Below are 17517 nucleotides of genomic sequence, written 5' to 3' on the forward strand. Positions count from 1 at the left end.
ACAAACATTTTAATCGATTCTATTAATCTTGAAATCGGTTAAGTTTTGTATCACAGTTTCACACAAAATAGAGATACACAGACAAAATAATCTAATCGATTTTACTAATAATGTAATCGCTTAAAATTTGTGAAAACTATTTTTCAATCAATTTTGTCTAACAGACAAGCAAACAACATTCATACACATCAATACACATTCACAAACAGAAACAATGATGCATGAATGCATGAATTGACAATAAATGTTACCACAAAATACTACTCAAGAAATTTTGAATATGTTCCATTGAAATTCGCCCTTTAGCACTTGTATGCTGCTTCATCAGCTTACTTCCCTGCAAAACTTTCAAACGGTTTTGTTGCATGTACCTAGATGAACTTGAGGCCTTTTTTGTTAATTACAGACACTGCTCTTTAGGAATCCATTTAATTTTTCCCTTAGGAACACCAACCTTCCTATAATAGCAATTTATTACAATATGCCCAATTGTGTTAGAGTAGAAACAAGCATTGGTTGTAGGTTTACTTAAATCAATAATCTTCTTAGAATTGATACTTTCACTCATAGCCTTATAACCAATCCTTTGTTTGTTTATGGCTCTGTCCTGTGATCTCAACACAACCTCTAAACTTTCTCTACCAACTGTAAATTTACTCATTTTTTTAGTTAAAAAATTTATAAAATATATAAATTTACAATATATATATATATATATATATATATATATATATATATATATATTGATTTTCTTGTAAATGAAAGCAATTTTTCCTAAAAAGTAGTCAAGTTTGTATTATTAAAAGTGATAGTAATTTATATTTTATAAAATATTTAAGATTTGAATAACCATGATTTGATAAAAAAAAATTATCATTCTACATTTATTAAATTTTGACAAATCAGTATGTTATGGTGCTATTTCAAAGTGTTTTCCTTTTCAAGATTTTGTGCATGAGATTGACAAATGAATAATATTTCATCTCCAAGGAGTTACCTCTTATTATTGTATTTTTACACTACAAAAAAGAAGGGATTTACCGAGGGCCAAAAGCCCTCGGTACGGACAAAAAGCCGTCGGTAAACCCACCTTACCGACGGCCTGTCGACGGCTCCAAACCCGTCGGTATTTTGCTTGTCGGAAACTTTATCGACGGCCTTTTGGCCCTCGGTATTACCGACGGTCTAAAAGCCCTCGGTAATACCGAAGGCCAGAGGCCGTGGGTAATACCGAAGGCCACTAGGCCGTGGGTAATACCGAAGGCCATGAGGCCCTCGGTAACGCTGTTCGAAAGTGTGTTAGCGACGGCCTGGAGGCCGTCTGTAATTTTGGCAGTCATTTTTTAAGCCAATTTGCTTCTCTATTAAACCCAAAACCTGCAAATGAATAATCAACGAAATTAACATAAACGAAATAAGGCATCCACATCTGATGGCTAACTCTAACTTGCAGATAAACACACTTCTAAATAGTCAACATAAGATAGATGATAAGGAAGAAGCTTTAAAAAGTTCTATTAAAAAACATGGACAGTGTCACACAGCTCTTTTAGCATGATTTGAACCATCTATACCACATAAAAAAGTCCAATATATCCACAAATCAATTATCATAGACAGATATATTATCACAACAAACTCTGATGCTGTTGCATCTGAAAAGCAGCTAAGTGCTTATGCTTCTTTATACTCAAAATCATGTTCAGAGGCTATTCGCACCAGACTCACGGTTAATCCGCTAGCTGTTTCCAGACAAGTGGGAAGTTTGAAATTGACCTTTAGCAATGACAAACTTTTTGTAGCTACACGACCTCTATTTGCTACTATTTCTTTTTTTGGCTGAGGTTATCTTATTCTGTTTCCTTTTTCTTAACCTACTTTCTCTGTTTTTCACTTTCTAGAATTTATTCCTTAAAGTTTAGGATTTCTGGAGTGTAGCTTTTCTTCACACATAATTTGCGTATGGGACCTTGGAAAGTTATGTAGTTTCTTGCCTGAATTACAGTCCAGACAGACTTGTTTACTGGTTATTGATTCACAAACAACCTAAGAAAGCAGAAATGAGAATATTATATATCAAAAAAAGGCAGAGATATAGGAAGATGAGTTACCAGCGGTGAGTAAAGGCCAATACTGACACGTCTTATTTCCAACAAAAGGAGCGAAGAACACGTAGAAGGCAAAGCCCAGAGCACAAGCACAGCACAAGCGACACCTTCAGAAATATTTTTCACAATGAATAAGAAAGAAAAAAAGACGATTTGGTATTTGAACAAGATGCTAGTTCATTTGTCTAATGGCATTTGAACAGAATGCATAACACACTCACCTGCACAACGTCTCCAACCTGCAACCACGCGACGCTGATACTCACCCTCGACACCACCAGCCCTCAACGCAGCAACCACTCGAACCCTAGCCCAAGACGCCCAAACCAGAACGCACCGTGAAGGAACCCTATTCCAAGACCACCGTGAATCACGACCACCGGGTTTATCCGAGAAAGTGAGGGAGGGTTAAGAAAAGGCGGGTTGTGAAAAGGGAGGGAAACGTCTGAAGAAAACGACGAACTCGACGAAGGGTGAAGAAAGTGAAATTGGGGAACGAAAACCCCAACTGAGATTTTAAATCAGGGAGGAACTTACCGACGGCTCAAAGCCTTCGGTAAGCATATCATTACCGACGGCCTCAAGGCCTTCGGTAATATGTCCTAGGTAAATCGCGCTTTTCCTGTAGTGTTAGTAGACTAAGTTTTTTCAAAACATTGATCAAACAGGCCTAATTTTCATTAAAAGAAACTTATTTTAAGATGATAATAATACTCTTGGCTCGTAAGGCGTGTAGAAAATAAACATCCTCAGTAGTTAGTTATGCATGATTTCCATTTCTTGGGAGCAAAATCCAAGCAATCACAAAAGCACACAGTCTTTCATTCTTTTTCAAGCCACCAACTCTAAAGAGAGTGTGATCTCTTGGCTCCTCGGGATTTCTTAGACAATCCTTGTATATTGCCATTTTATTAATTCCAGAAATACCTTCATGACATTTCTTAACCCAAGGATGAAATCCTGCGATAGTTTCTTCAGCTGCTTCATCACTGCAAATATCAACGCCCTTTACACGAGAAAGAATATGAATACCTTCAACCTTCAAGTTTGCATAAATACCTTGACAAGATCAGGATAGTAATCTCCTTCCATTTCCACAAACGTAGTTAGACTAGAGTAGACCAACCAATCTTGAAATGTGAACCCTTCCATGCGAAAGAACAAAATATTTAAGTATTTGTGCCTTATCACCTCCTTAAAATCCCAAAAGCATACAAAATCAGTATTCTTTTCCTCATCACTGAACCAACCATTTGGGTTTGCTTCCCTTTCTGTGGGTGTTGGACGTTTTCCTCGTCGAGAAGATGAAGAGGCCATTACAGACTTTGAAATTTCATAAATGCTTTAACTCAAATAAGGTTAGGAGTCAGAGTAATGAAACAATTGAGGCGAACATGACAAGGAACATACTCTTATACTAGACCTAATTGATTAGGTTTAAAAAATTTGAATTTTTGAAAACTTAGAAGCAAATACAAACATTTTAATCAATTCTATTAATCTTGAAATCAGTTAAGTTTTGTATCACAGTTTCACACAAAACAGAGATACACAAACAAAATAATCTAATCGATTTCATTAATAACGTAATCGGTTAAAACTTGTAAAAACTGTTTTTTAATCAATTTTGCCTAATAGACAAGTAAACAACATTCATACACATCATTACACATTCACAAACAGAAATAGTGATGCATGAATGCATGAATTGACAGTAGATGTTACCACAGAATGTTACTCAATAAATTTTGGATATGTTCCTTTGAAATTCACCCTTGAGCACTTGTCTCCTACTTCATCAGCTTACTTCCCTGCAAAACTATCAAAGGTTTTGTTGCAGGTACGCAGATGAACTTGGGGCCTTTTTTGTTAGTTACATGCATTGGTTCTTTAGGAATCCATTTAAATTTTCCCTTAGGAGCACCAACCTTCATATAATAACAATTTCTTATAGTACGCCTAATTGTGTTACAGTAAACACAGGCATTGGTTGTAGGTTTACTTAAATCAATAAACTTCTTAGAATTGATTCTTTCTCTATTAGCCTTATAATCAATCCTTTGCCTATTTATAGCTCTGCCCTGTGATCTCAACACAACCTCTAGATTTTCTATACCAAGTATAAATTTAGCTAGTGTGGTGGTTAGATATTCTATTTTTTCAACATGAGCATGACAATTTTCACAATCTTTTTCAACAATCTTAATTTCAGTTTTAACAATTACAACAAATTGTAAAGCAAGATCAAGTTCATTCTTTAGCTTATCATTTTCATCCACAAGGTTATTGATTCTATATTCAAAATCATTTCTCTCAGAGTTTAATTGATTAACCTTGCACTGCAACTTCACTGCCTCGCATGCAGCTCCTGGAATGCGTCCAGCAATGGATCATATTTGACCTCGATTGGCTCATTCTCGAAGTTTTTGTTGGTGCTTTCAGAGCATACAGATCCAGCCATGAGATACAAATTTGTTTCTTCCTCTAGACTCTGATCATCATCACTGAATGAGTCCTCATCAATGTTCTCCAAAGTAATGTAGGCTTTTCTCTGCTTGTTCCTTCTCCTGTCCAGAGTGTACTTTACATCAGCCTTCTGCTTGATCTTCAAGTCTGGAAAATCAGGCTCAATGTGTCCTTCCTTTCCACACTCGTAGCAAGTGACATTAGTGATCTTTGCATTCCTTTTACCTCCTTTTGAGTTTCCTGCAAAGTTAGTTGCAGCATTTCTATTTTTCATAAACTTAGTAAATTTCTTTACCATCATATTCATTACTTCCTTCTCTGAAATGTTTGCATTAGAATTTGCATCTGATTCAATTCTTTTGGAAGTTTTCTTACTGGTAGCTTTTAGGGCAATACACTGTTTCTACTCAGTCTCCTCTTCTTCCTTCAATCTTCCCAACTTCAGCTCGTGTTCCCCATGTCAGAGCGGCTGCAGCGGAATTGTTAGGGTGGAATAACAAACCAAGAGGGTTTTTAATTCAAACGTGTGCCTTTTAATTTCTACTCAATTTATCTTACTACGCAAATAATAAATATAAATAAAAGAGTAAGGTTGAGAGAAATTTGCACAAATGATTTTTATACTGGTTCAGATCTTACCAATCCTACGTTCAGTCACTTATCTCAAATCAAGATAAATAGTTTACTAAGCACATAACAATTACAAACTACATTCACAAAGAAACAATTTGTAAAAGTTTAGAAACCACCTCTCTTGATACCACAAGAGATGAAACTGCACCTCCTCTGAATCTTCACAAAGGATGAACCACCTCTTCCGAATACTTCATGAAGGATGAAACACCTCCTCCGAATACTTCACGAAGGATGATCCTCTTCCAAACACCTCCTTAGACGCACCAAGGATGAACCAACTATTCCTCCATCACTGTAGTAGCAATGTACCAGCACCACAGACAAGAGTTTCCTTAGCTGAGAAAGAGCACAAACTTCTCAAAGATTTCTGAGTGTTTTAGCACAAGGGAAGAGTTACTGTTGAAGGATAAAGGGAGCCTATATATAAACTCAAGCAAATACTCTTCCGTTCTTCGTAATTGGCCATTTAACGCTTTTAATCGATTAATATTACTGTTAATCGATTAAATGAGTACAACGACTAGTTTTCAAAAACTAGAAAACTCCAATGGCTAGTTTTAATTGATTATTCTTAGGATTAATCGATTAGTTAATCGATTAAAATAGGTATTAATCGATTATTTCCATATTAATTGAGTTTTCAGCACCTGTAACATTTTAATCGATTAATACTTGATTTAATCGATTAAAACCATGTGTTTTTTATTCTGAACAACAAATATAAAATATGAAGGTACAAGAATCAAAACCTACTAAAAATCTAAGTCCTAAACATTTAAACTACAATTATTACAAAAGCTCTTAATAACAAAAATAAGTCTTCAAAGGATCTTCATGAATCTTGATATATCTTGACTTGATTTGGGCATCATCAAAACTTCATCTTCATCATTTTGCTAACACCCTAAGCTTACCAAACAGTGTAGCCATATTCATAGTAGTTAAATCTTTGGATTCAGATATGGTCGTTACCTTTGACTGTCCTTTATCCATTGACTCTTCCACTTGCTTTTGGATCTCTCTATCTTCCTCATGGTTGGTCCTATAGGCAGGTCTATCAGGAAAATATAAGCCTCATATGAAATCAATTTGGTACTCAATTCTTCTTATAGGTGGAAGCCCTTTGGGAGGATCTTGAAACACATCTTTGTACTTATCTAAGACTAAAGACAAGTCTTTAAGACAACTTAGGGTTAGACTTTGAAAGGATTGAGATGACCTACTAGGATACGATACACACATACTCTTATGGGAAAACATTACTATTTTTCACTCCTTTGTCAAAGACCACAATGCCTTTCTTCTTAGCCTCCTTTTCTTGCTATTGCATCTCCTCCTCTCTTTTTTTTTTTCATTTTTAGTTGGTCCTTACTAACCTCTAAAGGTGTGAAAGGAATTAATGTGATCTTTTCGCCTTGGAAGTTGAAAGGTTTGTTTGTTAAATTTGCATCACCTTCCTAGTAAAATGTGAGTAGCTTTTATAGGCACAACACCACAAAGGACTTCATCTTGATAATTCCCTATTAAGAAATTGATAGGACTTGTTTATTAAATTTTAGTTCACCCTACTCACTAAGCCATGATAGTATATATAGCTTGACTTGCAGGATAATTTTCAAGCTACGATTTTCCATTATCCTTGTGTTATCCATATTCATACAACTTCCTTAATCAATTATGAGGGAGAAAACCTTGTTGTTTATTAGACACCTTGTATGGAAAATATTTTCTATTTGAGAAGACTCAAGTTTTTTAGGAACTTGGCCTAATATGCGCCTAACAACCAAAATGTGTCTTTGCTTTGAATTCATCTTCACTTGAAGAGGAAGATAAGTGGGAGGAGGATTCTCTAGAAGGGGAAGCGGGGAATAATGTTCACTTTCAACCTTTCATTATGGTTTTGAAGTCATGGCTCTCTTGGTAGGACAATTGAAAGCTATGTGTCTATTTTGAGTGTGGTTGCAACACCTGAAATATACCAGCAAGTATATTGGGATATTGTAGTAAAAAAAGTGTCGTATCCATAGGGATTTGGCAGAAAGAGCAATGTTTTAACTAGTTTGATATAATGTAAAACTGTTTTTATGTAGAAAGTGTGAATGTGGAGGTTGAGAGTTTTGTAAAGCCAACTTGGAATTCGATTTAAGCTATCAAAAGAGTGATTTTAGTATTTGAACTATGTTGAAGCCTGACTTCATAGATATTTCCTCTCTTGTTTAAGATCTTTCTCTAAATATTAAGCTTTAGATGATCAAGTCTTGGGAGTACTCTTTATGGTGCTCCAGGCCCATCCTGGTACCCAAAGACTAGTATATTGCCTACTATCCAATGTGAAACATGTCAATGACCGCATACAACTCACCTGCATTACGATTAAGACTCTATTATGGTTGCATACCTCTAGTCTATTTCAAGAATCTAAAAGTAGATAGGAAAACTTATTGGACCACAAATGAAGATTAGCTTTCACTCAATCTTAAGCCAATTAGACAGAATAAGTGATCAATTCATCTAACAATCAAGCATAAATCAATTAACCATTTTAAATCAAATGAAAACTGCATAAATGAAAGTGTCACTAAATACAAGAGAGTTTGAATTTGATACAACATGCTCCAACACAATGGAGGTTTAGCTCCTTATGAATAATGAAAGAAGTACATGCAAGGAGGAGGAAAACATCTCTTAATCCTTTAAGGATATGTCTTTATATTACAAGGATTATATATGAGAAGACTCACTAAAGTCTCTCTCTAGAATCACCCTAAGAAAGCCTAGACTGAAGTCTCTTTCTATCTTTAGTTTTCCACATCCCTTGAATCTATCCAGAATGCTCTTATTTATAGACTTTCGCATCACGACTCAAGCAATGGCTCACACCTTCAGTGTTGAGGTTTCCTCCCTTGGTGGGTTTCTTGATGGCTCAAGCAATGAATTCCTAGGCTAGAGTTGTTTTGAGGTTGCTTAATAATGAAGCACTCTTCCATGGCTCAAGCTCTAACTTATGACTTAAGGAAATCTTTTTCAGTGATTTTGCTCTATGACTCAAGCCCTCAGGTGATTCTATAGCCGTGACAAGGAAGATTCTTCCAAAATGGTTGGAAATCTTCTTCTTTTCTTCAAAATACAGATGTAATTCCTTGGATTCATATGTTCCTACAAAACAAGTAAAAATGGGGTATCAATCTCAAGGTATTTATCCTCCTTACACAAAGCAGAAGGCAAGGATATCACTTAAGCTCTACTACAAAAGTGTAAGCTCCTCTAGGTCCAATTTCTAGTAGTCTAGCAAACAAGTGGATTTATATTAGGCAAATACAATACAAAGGGCAAGGAAAGAAAACTTTCAACGAAAAAACTTAAGAACTTAATGAGAACCAAGAAAAAGCATTAAAATAAGGAAAGTTAAACTCTAAGATGGAACACATGTGACAAAACTAGCAACAAGACTAATATACAAGAAAATCTTGAAAAAGACTCTATAGAAAACACTTAATCACGCATTAACAAAAAGGCCAAACAACATGCATATACCCAAGAAGATTAGGTCCTACTATTGATGGTTCTAATTTTCCATAAACATTTGTGCACTCAAATTAATGCAAGGTAGAATCATGCCACAAGAGTTTTAACAATTTTGAGTTCTAAAAACTCTTAGAAGCTTTCGACCATCATGCAAATGAGGTGGAAATTGATTTTTGTTTTTGGAATCTAGCTTAGGAAAAGTTCAAGAATAAAGGCTAGATGTATTTTATCAGTTAACTCATATTGCTTAGGTCATCCAATCAATTCAAAGGCATATACATATTTAGCTAGACATTTCATTACACATGTTTAAGTACTTGGATACAAGGCAATAAAACATCAAGTAATAACATGTGACATATGACTTAAAAAAAAATCTAGGCACATTTAATAGACTCACAAGACAAAAAAATTGTAGCTATCCTTTCAAAAGGACTAGAAGCATTTGATCATGACAAAGGCTAGAGCAAAACCATCAACATAAAAACTTGACATGTAAATAAACACATAAAAGGTGAGAAAGATATACTTTAACCTCCCACACAAGAAGAAAATGGGCTCACACCACATGCACTTAGCCACCACCGAACCAACAAGATCTACAATTCAAAGTTAGCACAAGGAAAAATACCATATAAGATATATAACCTAACATTTGATTAGCAAATGATGAAGACCAACTTTTGTTCTTAAGAGATATGGTGTTAAAGTGCAGAAAACCCAAGGAAAACCCAACTGAACATTAAGATAACCAAATGGTTATCTAGAAGAGAAAGTTCACTTTAAATGATTCAAGAGAGAGTAAGAGGTTCAATTACAAAAAAAAATTAAAGAGAAAAGTAAGAACACAAACATAGTTGATCAGGATAAGCATCCTATGTGTAACTTCCTAGAAGGTCACCCATCCCAAATTACTCCAAGCTAAGCACGCTTAACCATGAAGTTCTTATGGGTTAGGCTACCGAAAAGCAAATGCATTTGTTGATATGAGTAGCCAAATCAATTCCTTTAAGCTATCCTTCAACTATACAGTCCAATACCTATACAGTCTCTAGATCCCTCTCATTCCGGTGTATGTTTGATTCGTCCATGTGTCCCTTCCACTAGAAGCCTGCCAGGAGCCGTTCCTTGTCTGTGCCTCTTGCACTCCATGCCTCTTGCACCAACGATCACTCTCCGCCCTCGTCAGTGCCTGGGTGTCACATGCCTACCAGCTTCCGCTTGGTTCGTCCTCGAACCACACCGTACTGAGAGAGGCTAGGCTCTGATACCACAAATGTAACGCCCCAATTTAGGGTGTCACGAATCGTAATTAAAGTAAGATATTTCAAAATACTCTTAACGCGAAAAAGAGTGCCAATTAAAAATTTTGACATTCAAATCTTGCGGAATTCAATTAAAGTTCTAACTTCACTAGAAAATATAATCCCATTACAAAATTCCAAAAGTAATAAAATAAACCAAGAAATAAAATTAATCCAATTACATTATTTCTGAAATTTATAACTCAAAAGCTTTAAATAAATCAAGCTTGTCCCCCACTCTCATGTCGATATCATGCATCCGGAGCATCTACTACACCCCCTGCTCCCGTATAACCAAGGTCATATGATCATCGCAAGACACACACACAACCACAAGCACAAACAAATATGGGTAAGCTACCATAACACAACCAATAGCAATAAAATATGTACAAGATAAGTAAACACCACTTAATAATAATCGTTCATCTAGAATACCACTCTTACTCACAAAATTGTTCCTGTATCATATACATAATCAACGTCACATGTACCTTTTGGGATGTTTTCCTGTAAAATGTGCGAGTGAGGACAAAGAACATTGGAAAGCCTCGTGCTGATCTGTGGGGATAGTCAATATTCCCTGTAAGTTGCCAGGAGTGTTACACTATGAACCAAAAGTGAAGTAGAAAATGGAGTAAAAAAGGAAAGACTAGAAAGGGGATAGGGATTAGGGTGCTAGCACACCACATGAAGAGGCACAAAGGCTCACCAAACTTAAGAAAAATGGGGATGCCATCACTTGAGTCTAGACTCAAGATAAGACTAAGGGGAGAAGACACTCTCAAGAAAGCCCTCACAAATGGTGGTAAAATATATGTGTATAAACTCAAAATATTTCACCTTTTCACAAGTCTAAGAGACCGTCTTGTATAGGTAATGGAAAAGGCCTCTTTGCAAAAACACAAACAAAAGGACACAAAAGAAAATACAAGAGAAATGTCTCTACAGACTAGATAATCTAAAATTAGACTCTTATGAGAGAGACGTGACCTAGCTTGTTTTCCAAGCCTCTACATGTGACATTGACCTTCTAGAAAGGAACATCAACTCCTAGCTCTCAAGCTTTCCAAAAAGGCGTCTCATGTGTGTGGTCCAAGCCCAAGTCTATCCTTCCCTCCAAATAAGGTGTTATTCTCCTCCTATTTAGTCATAGCCCATCTTACAAAACAAACACGCAAACAAAAGAATGGACAAGTCAACTTAAACATGGTCAACAAGGTCAACTCAAACAAAAGTCAAAAAAGTAAAATCAACATAAACTAATGCTAAAGAAACTAAGAAATGATGGATTAGAGGTATCTCTTCTTCTCATGCTTCTAGTAATTCTTCGAAAAAGGTCTTATGTGCTCTCATCTCATGGACTCCTCAAATTAACTACTATGAAATTAACCTTTAAATTAATTTCTAATTTAATATTAGAGACCAATTTAAAAACTAATTTCATGGTAGTTAAAACATTGGTTAACAAATGTTAGAAACTAGTCTAAACTATAATTCATAAACCAGTTTTAAATTTTATTCGTATAGAGACTATTTATAAATACTAATAATTTATAATTTATAGTTTATAAAATAGTATCTAACTTGGTTAATATAGTGACTAATTATTTTGGTCTATAAAATTGATTGTTATTTAATGGATTTGTTGTTGTGATAATAATAAATATATTTAAGGCATATTGAAATTTTGTTTGGTTTTGGCTAGTTTTAAAATTCAAACTGTAAATCAAATCAAAGTGTTCAGTTCTTAAAAAAGAATCTAAAATCTTTTAGTTTTTTTTTTTCTTTTTGTTATTGGTTATTTGGATCGATTTTCATTTTGTTGGATCAGTTTGATTCTAAACATTTTTACTACAAAGTGTTTCATCAATTACAATAAATTACAAGTACTGTTTTCCGCCACTTTTAACATACACGAGTATACAAAGTCAGTATTGGCTATCAACTAATCTCCTCTTGAGATTAAGCACCAAGAACATAAATTCTCTCTTGACTAAGAACATGAAACATGTTTAGATTATACAACAATAAAGTTGTTTTTATAAGAAAATCTTTCACTTGAGAGAATATTATAAAAGTTCAAAGTCTCAACTTCCTAAAAGTTATAGATTTACAAATAAAACTTACTATACACATTTATCATACACAATATTATCTAAATCACTTATAAACTTGAAGGACTATTTTGCATTCAAAGTTTGAGACATAAATGTGCATTAGTTAATTAACAATATCTACATAGAGAAACTTCCTTTTATAAATGTCATAAATTGGAACCATAGAAACTAACACGTTGTAGTTTGCCATAATTATCCAAAATATGTTGTTTGCTTGTGTTTAAGGTATTTGTCTTGCATTTTTTTTATAATTCAAAAGGGGAGTTGAATCCATTGTTGAAGCAATTCCAATATTCAGAATCATTGGCACAATGATAACTTTGACAGCATATCACATATATTGATTCTCATGTTGCATCAATAGTTCTGGTAGTTTACCACCACAGTTGAAGATAATTGAAGAGCATGACCACCATAATCATCATTACAAATTTATTCTTTGTAGTATCTTCTGAAGTGACAACAATCTTAGGCAACAAGTCTTTTGCCCTGATATTACAAGAACAGATCACCTTAAAGATTTTTAGTGATAAACTATAGTTGAAACAAGTTTATAGATTTACAAGACAAAAAGGGAAACTCTGATTTACACTTTTGAGTAGTATACCATCTCATGTCATGTGTATATATATATATAAGCAAAAGGGAGATCATTCTGTAGAATGATCCTAGCAACAATTAATTACATTTAGAAAACCCTGCGCATTTCAGCAAGCAAATCAAATTACCAAACACCTGATCTTCTGCAAATTCATGCTTCAGGAATGGTTGGAAGTAGTTCCTGTAAAAGATTGACGGAGTATAAAAGCCATGAAGATACCACATTATACTGTTGCAAAATGATTGACACAGTTCAGTGAATTACCTCAGTAAACTGAAGATGCCCATGATTAGCTTTAGAAGATTTAACAATTCTTTCCCACTTAGGATCCGGTAATGCTGTGCTGGGAGTTTGAGCTGGTGCAGGCAAGTGGGTAGCAAGTTTAGACCGTAAAAATATGTTCTTAGAGGAAACTGTTGGCAAAGTGCGCTTAAGCCAAGACTCTGAAGGAGCTTTTGGTGAAGGAAGTGCAAGAGGATGCTTCGTAGAGCTTGCATTTAAAGTCTCTCCATGGCCCAACTTTATATACAATTTTGTGTCACCTACCACCTTTGAGCTAGTCAAAATACTAGGATCCTCACTAGATCTAAGAGTGCATTCTTCATCAAACACTTTGGTAGCTGACAGGCTCTTTGAATCAAATTTCAAATCACTAGTAAACTTCTTGTTTCTCCATGAAACAGGAGCATTAGAACCTTCCTTAATGCTAAAAACTTTGCTTTCAGACTCTCTTTTCCTGGATTCAACCATTGCTGGACTTGAAAATGCAACCAAAGCGTGATCTAAATTATTCCCTTGGTAATTAGGCTTTGTCAATTCTTGCTCTTCTGGGCATATTTTGTTGGGATGATTTTTCAGTTCCATTTGCAGATCATCATTTGAATTATCAGCATCAACCAGGAGAGATGAATCAAGAGAAGCTGAACTTTTAGCTTGTAAGACAGCCTTTTCATCCACAATACCCAAGTGTTTGCTTTCCTCAATTGAATAATCCATACAAAGATTTTTATCAAGATCAGTGTCTTTCCTTGAAGTATCAAAATCATCCCCTCTGTGATTGGTAGCCGAAGAACAAGGATTTGAAGATTTGACCTCATGTACAGAATCTACATATAGAGTTTTCTCAACAACAGGGCTTTCACTGCTTGACTCAAATTGAGAGCTCTCAGAGGTTAATGATTTGCTGCAACCTCGGCGAGGTGGATCAATACAATGCTCAGATTTTTCTGCTATACCGAAATCTTTCTTCTCTTTTGTAAAGCCGGATTGAGAGTTTAGTGACATTTTCACATTATTAGCAGTTCTACCATGCTGCGGAATAAAGAACAAACAAAATGATAACGAAGTCTGAAGTGAAATATCAACCGAAGTGAAAGAAATGTGTAGGTATTAGGTGAGTCTAATTTATATACCTCTTTTGCAGTTTTTCTGTGAGAAGCAATTGGTTTATTCTGCACTCCATGTCCTCTAGAACTTGGAATCCTACCTTCCACTCTTAATCCTGGAACTGGATTCAAAAGGCAGAACCGAGGAAATAGTCCACAAACTTTGGGTGCATAGTTTTCATATCCATCATTATCATCACTTTCATCTTCACTTCCTTCCCTACCAGTATCTTGAACATAATGTGGCAAAACCTTTTGCCATTTCTCATTTAGGGGGCGGGAAGTTGTTCCAGTTACTACTTTTCTTATTAGTTTTGGTTGTTCTAGTGCAACAAGTGGCTTCCTAGAGTGGTGTTGAAGTGAAGGTGTTTCAGAAGCCATTGCCTTTGCAGCAGGCAAGAACCTATCAATAATGAAATCACGCGCCTGTTGCTCTGTTGGAAAACTTCCAGATGGTTGGACCTCCTGATCATCCCATTCACTCAAACCACTCACACTACAACTCATGAAGAATGATTCAGTTCTAGAAAGTGTATCAAGAGCATCTAGATAGGTCTCATCCTCATTGTCTGAACCAGAACTTGCCTTCTCAATTACTTCTTTGGGGCTTTCATGTTTTGTCACTTGACTATCCAAAGATGCAGCATGCTCAGGATCTGAAACACTGCTTTCTGTGCTAGATTGTGTAACTGATGTAACTTTAGGAACTTTATCAGAATCTTGCTGATCAGCTTTCAAAACCCTCCCAGGTGGAAGCTTTGGAGCAACAGAAGCTCGTTCAACAGCCTGTGTTTGTAGTCTGCTTTCATTCTTAGGCTTTCCGGGAGTTTTCTCCCACACAAAAGGAACAGTTCCAGGGTTGCTCACTGGACCTGATTTTAAATCTGATTTGTAAAACGGAAGAGGAGGTCTTTTGGGTACTGCCTTATCAGGTTTCCTTTTATTTTCCTTTTCAGAGACCACTGTTGATGAGATTCTCCTCACTGATAGAAGAGGCTGATCAAAATCTAACTGCTTTTCTTCCATCAGATTCTTTAGAATCATCTGATTTGTTTCTGCAAAACCCCAGACTCAAATCAAATTGAAACTTAAACGAGACATTTTCATATGCATGATGGACCACATACCCAGAACACAAGCTAACATTTTTGCATTTGTCAATTCTTTACTAATTTACCACGAAGTTGATTTAGCATAAAGAAAATGATCTCAAGACACTTTGTATATGAAATCAAATACTACATAGAACAACAGTATCCAAAATCAACTCTGCATGTTTCACGATTTCTATTTGACTATGGAAGACACACAACATTGACTGAAAGAAGAACCGACCAGAAATTTGAGCCATTGTATAAATAATGGCATGGCTTTGGAGGTTTTTCTTATCTTCAGGTTCAATCTACTACCCAGCAAATCATAATTGGCATATGATAGCATTGGATACTATTCTATTAGCTTTCTACAATATGGAATCAACTTTTTGTCATAAGATTCTCAAATAACCATTCCAACCAAGTTTCTATTGAAGCAGCTCCATCAATTATATCTATCTATCTATCTATCTATCTATATATATATATATATATATATATATATATATATATATATATATATATATATATATATATATATATATATNTATATATATATATATATATATATATATATATATATATATATATATATATATATATATATGTATGAATTCATACATAAACTGAATTCCTCCTATTCGTCTCATTCCGGAAGAAGGAAGAAACAAAATCAAGCAAACCGCGTTACATGAAGCTGAAAATTGAAAGAAGGCTGACTATTCAATAGAGGTCAAACAAACACTTCAAAGCAATAATAATTGACAAATAAGACAAAACTTCACCCTCATCTAATGCAATAAAGAAACATGTTGATAACAATTCAATTGCATAACTAAGAAAGTCTTCAAGAAAAGGAAGAACACAAAGATATGACTCTTAGATTTGAAAGCACAGCTTCCTACCCAATACTGAAATCACAATCAAACCAAACCTGAGAGCACTTTCAAGAACACACACACAGAATAATCAGAGAAAGGCAGATTTTGATTAGTTAAGACGGTCAGTTTTTCTCATAAAGCCACTTTGTTAATTAAACAAGAGAAAAAGGCCATCAAGTTTAGTTTTGAATTTTATGAAAGTCTGGAAAGAAACGTTTTTTACACGTTTTCCGACCAAACAGACAAACCCCACTGTACCATTCATCATCAGCTACCAAACCCAAGAAACACCGACACAAAGAAAGAGAGAAGAGTGAAAAAGGAACCTCGGTAAAATGACCGTACCCAATCAAATTACTCTCTGGCTCTGGAAAATTGTTGAAAGAAACGTTCAAAGAATCAAACTCAAAGGAGAAGAAGAAGAAGATAGAAACAGAGGAAGTTTCGTATCTTCAAGAAGAAGAAGAAAGAGAAAGTGAGAGAAAGCAGTAAGAGTTCGAGAGTTAACTCGTTTTGTTGGGTTGTGTTTATTGTTGTTTGGTTGGCTGCAGAGTGAAACTGAACTTACCAACCGAGCTGCAATATGCAAAGATGCAAATGTTCAAAATCCATTTATATTTAATTCCTCCATGTATTCAATAGTAGTTAACATTTTCTTACAAGATAAGATAGCATTCATATATAATTACAATTTATAATAAATAGGTGTTTTAATAGTTTAAATATAGTGATAAAAATTTGTATTAAATAAGCATTTAAAAAAAATAAATATCTTTTCATGAGGAACCCGTTTTGTTCGGGAATGAAATGAAAAAGGGTGTCGTTAGTTGTGAGTATTTTAATGGTGATGCAGAGTTTGGAGTTTGGAACATTTATTTAAGGGGCCACTTGGTTTGGGATCATGTGAAGGAGGAGGTAGAAAAGGCCAAGCCAGGTTGCTATGCCCAAAAAGGGTGCTAAAAAAGATGCAAAATCTCTATCTATGGATTAAGAAATATCTTTCAAAGAAGAAAAATCTCGCTAACTTTATTTTACGTGTTTAGTTATAAAGGGTATGAACTTAGCTCACATAAGGGTCCACTCCATTTTTTGCATTTATGTAATGACGGTGCCTCCTTTTTCTTCCTCATTCTTTAGTTTTTTTTTTTTTTTTTTTAATGTTTAGGTTTAGATCTTTAATTTTTAATCTTTATGTTAAGAATTGGTTTGTGAGATTGGATGGTATAAATTTGGAGTAGTTCAGATTTTGTTTTTTTTTTTTTAGTTTTTGATGCTATTTAGTAAAGAATCTAAATTCCAACAACACTTAAATTTAATTTGTATATATGTTATTGAATTTTGGGTGTTGTTAATTTATTATACTTTTAAAATACACTAGTTTTTATATTTTAAAATAT

At 34.8% G+C, this 17517-nt stretch overlaps 1 protein-coding gene across 3 annotated transcripts; it reads right to left on the reverse strand.

Annotated features, from left to right (window-relative positions):
• Positions 1–12478: 12478 nt before the first annotated feature.
• LOC106776616 lies at positions 12479–16745 on the reverse strand. 3 transcript variants are annotated; one of them, XM_014664107.2, is made up of 4 exons: positions 16466–16744; positions 14173–15200; positions 13025–14071; positions 12479–12940 (listed from the first exon to the last, which is right to left on the reverse strand). In XM_014664107.2, the coding sequence occupies exons 2-4, from the start codon at positions 15187–15189 to the stop codon at positions 12911–12913; spliced, it is 2094 nt and encodes a 697-aa protein (XP_014519593.1). In that variant the 5' UTR covers positions 15190–15200; positions 16466–16744; the 3' UTR covers positions 12479–12910. The 3 variants fall into 3 exon arrangements, with proteins under 3 accessions (XP_014519593.1, XP_022634403.1, XP_022634404.1); XM_022778682.1 differs by having other exon boundaries at positions 12680–12940; positions 16447–16745; XM_022778683.1 differs by lacking the exon at positions 16466–16744 and adding an exon at positions 16145–16429 and having other exon boundaries at positions 12680–12940.
• Positions 16746–17517: the final 772 nt, after the last annotated feature.

Source organism: Vigna radiata, chromosome 2, assembly GCF_000741045.1.
Source record: "Vigna radiata var. radiata cultivar VC1973A chromosome 2, Vradiata_ver6, whole genome shotgun sequence".
Lineage (NCBI taxonomy): Eukaryota > Viridiplantae > Streptophyta > Magnoliopsida > Fabales > Fabaceae > Vigna > Vigna radiata.

Coding starts and splice junctions, on each gene's coding strand:
- LOC106776616 (XM_014664107.2), bottom strand. CDS start 15,189: ATGATTCTAAAGAATCTGATGGAAGAAAAGCAGTTAGATTTTGATCAG. Junction 14,072..14,172: donor ACAGAAAAACTGCAAAAGAG/GTATATAAATTA, acceptor TTTATTCCGCAG/CATGGTAGAACTGCTAATAA. Junction 12,941..13,024: donor GGCATCTTCAGTTTACTGAG/GTAATTCACTGA, acceptor AATCTTTTACAG/GAACTACTTCCAACCATTCC.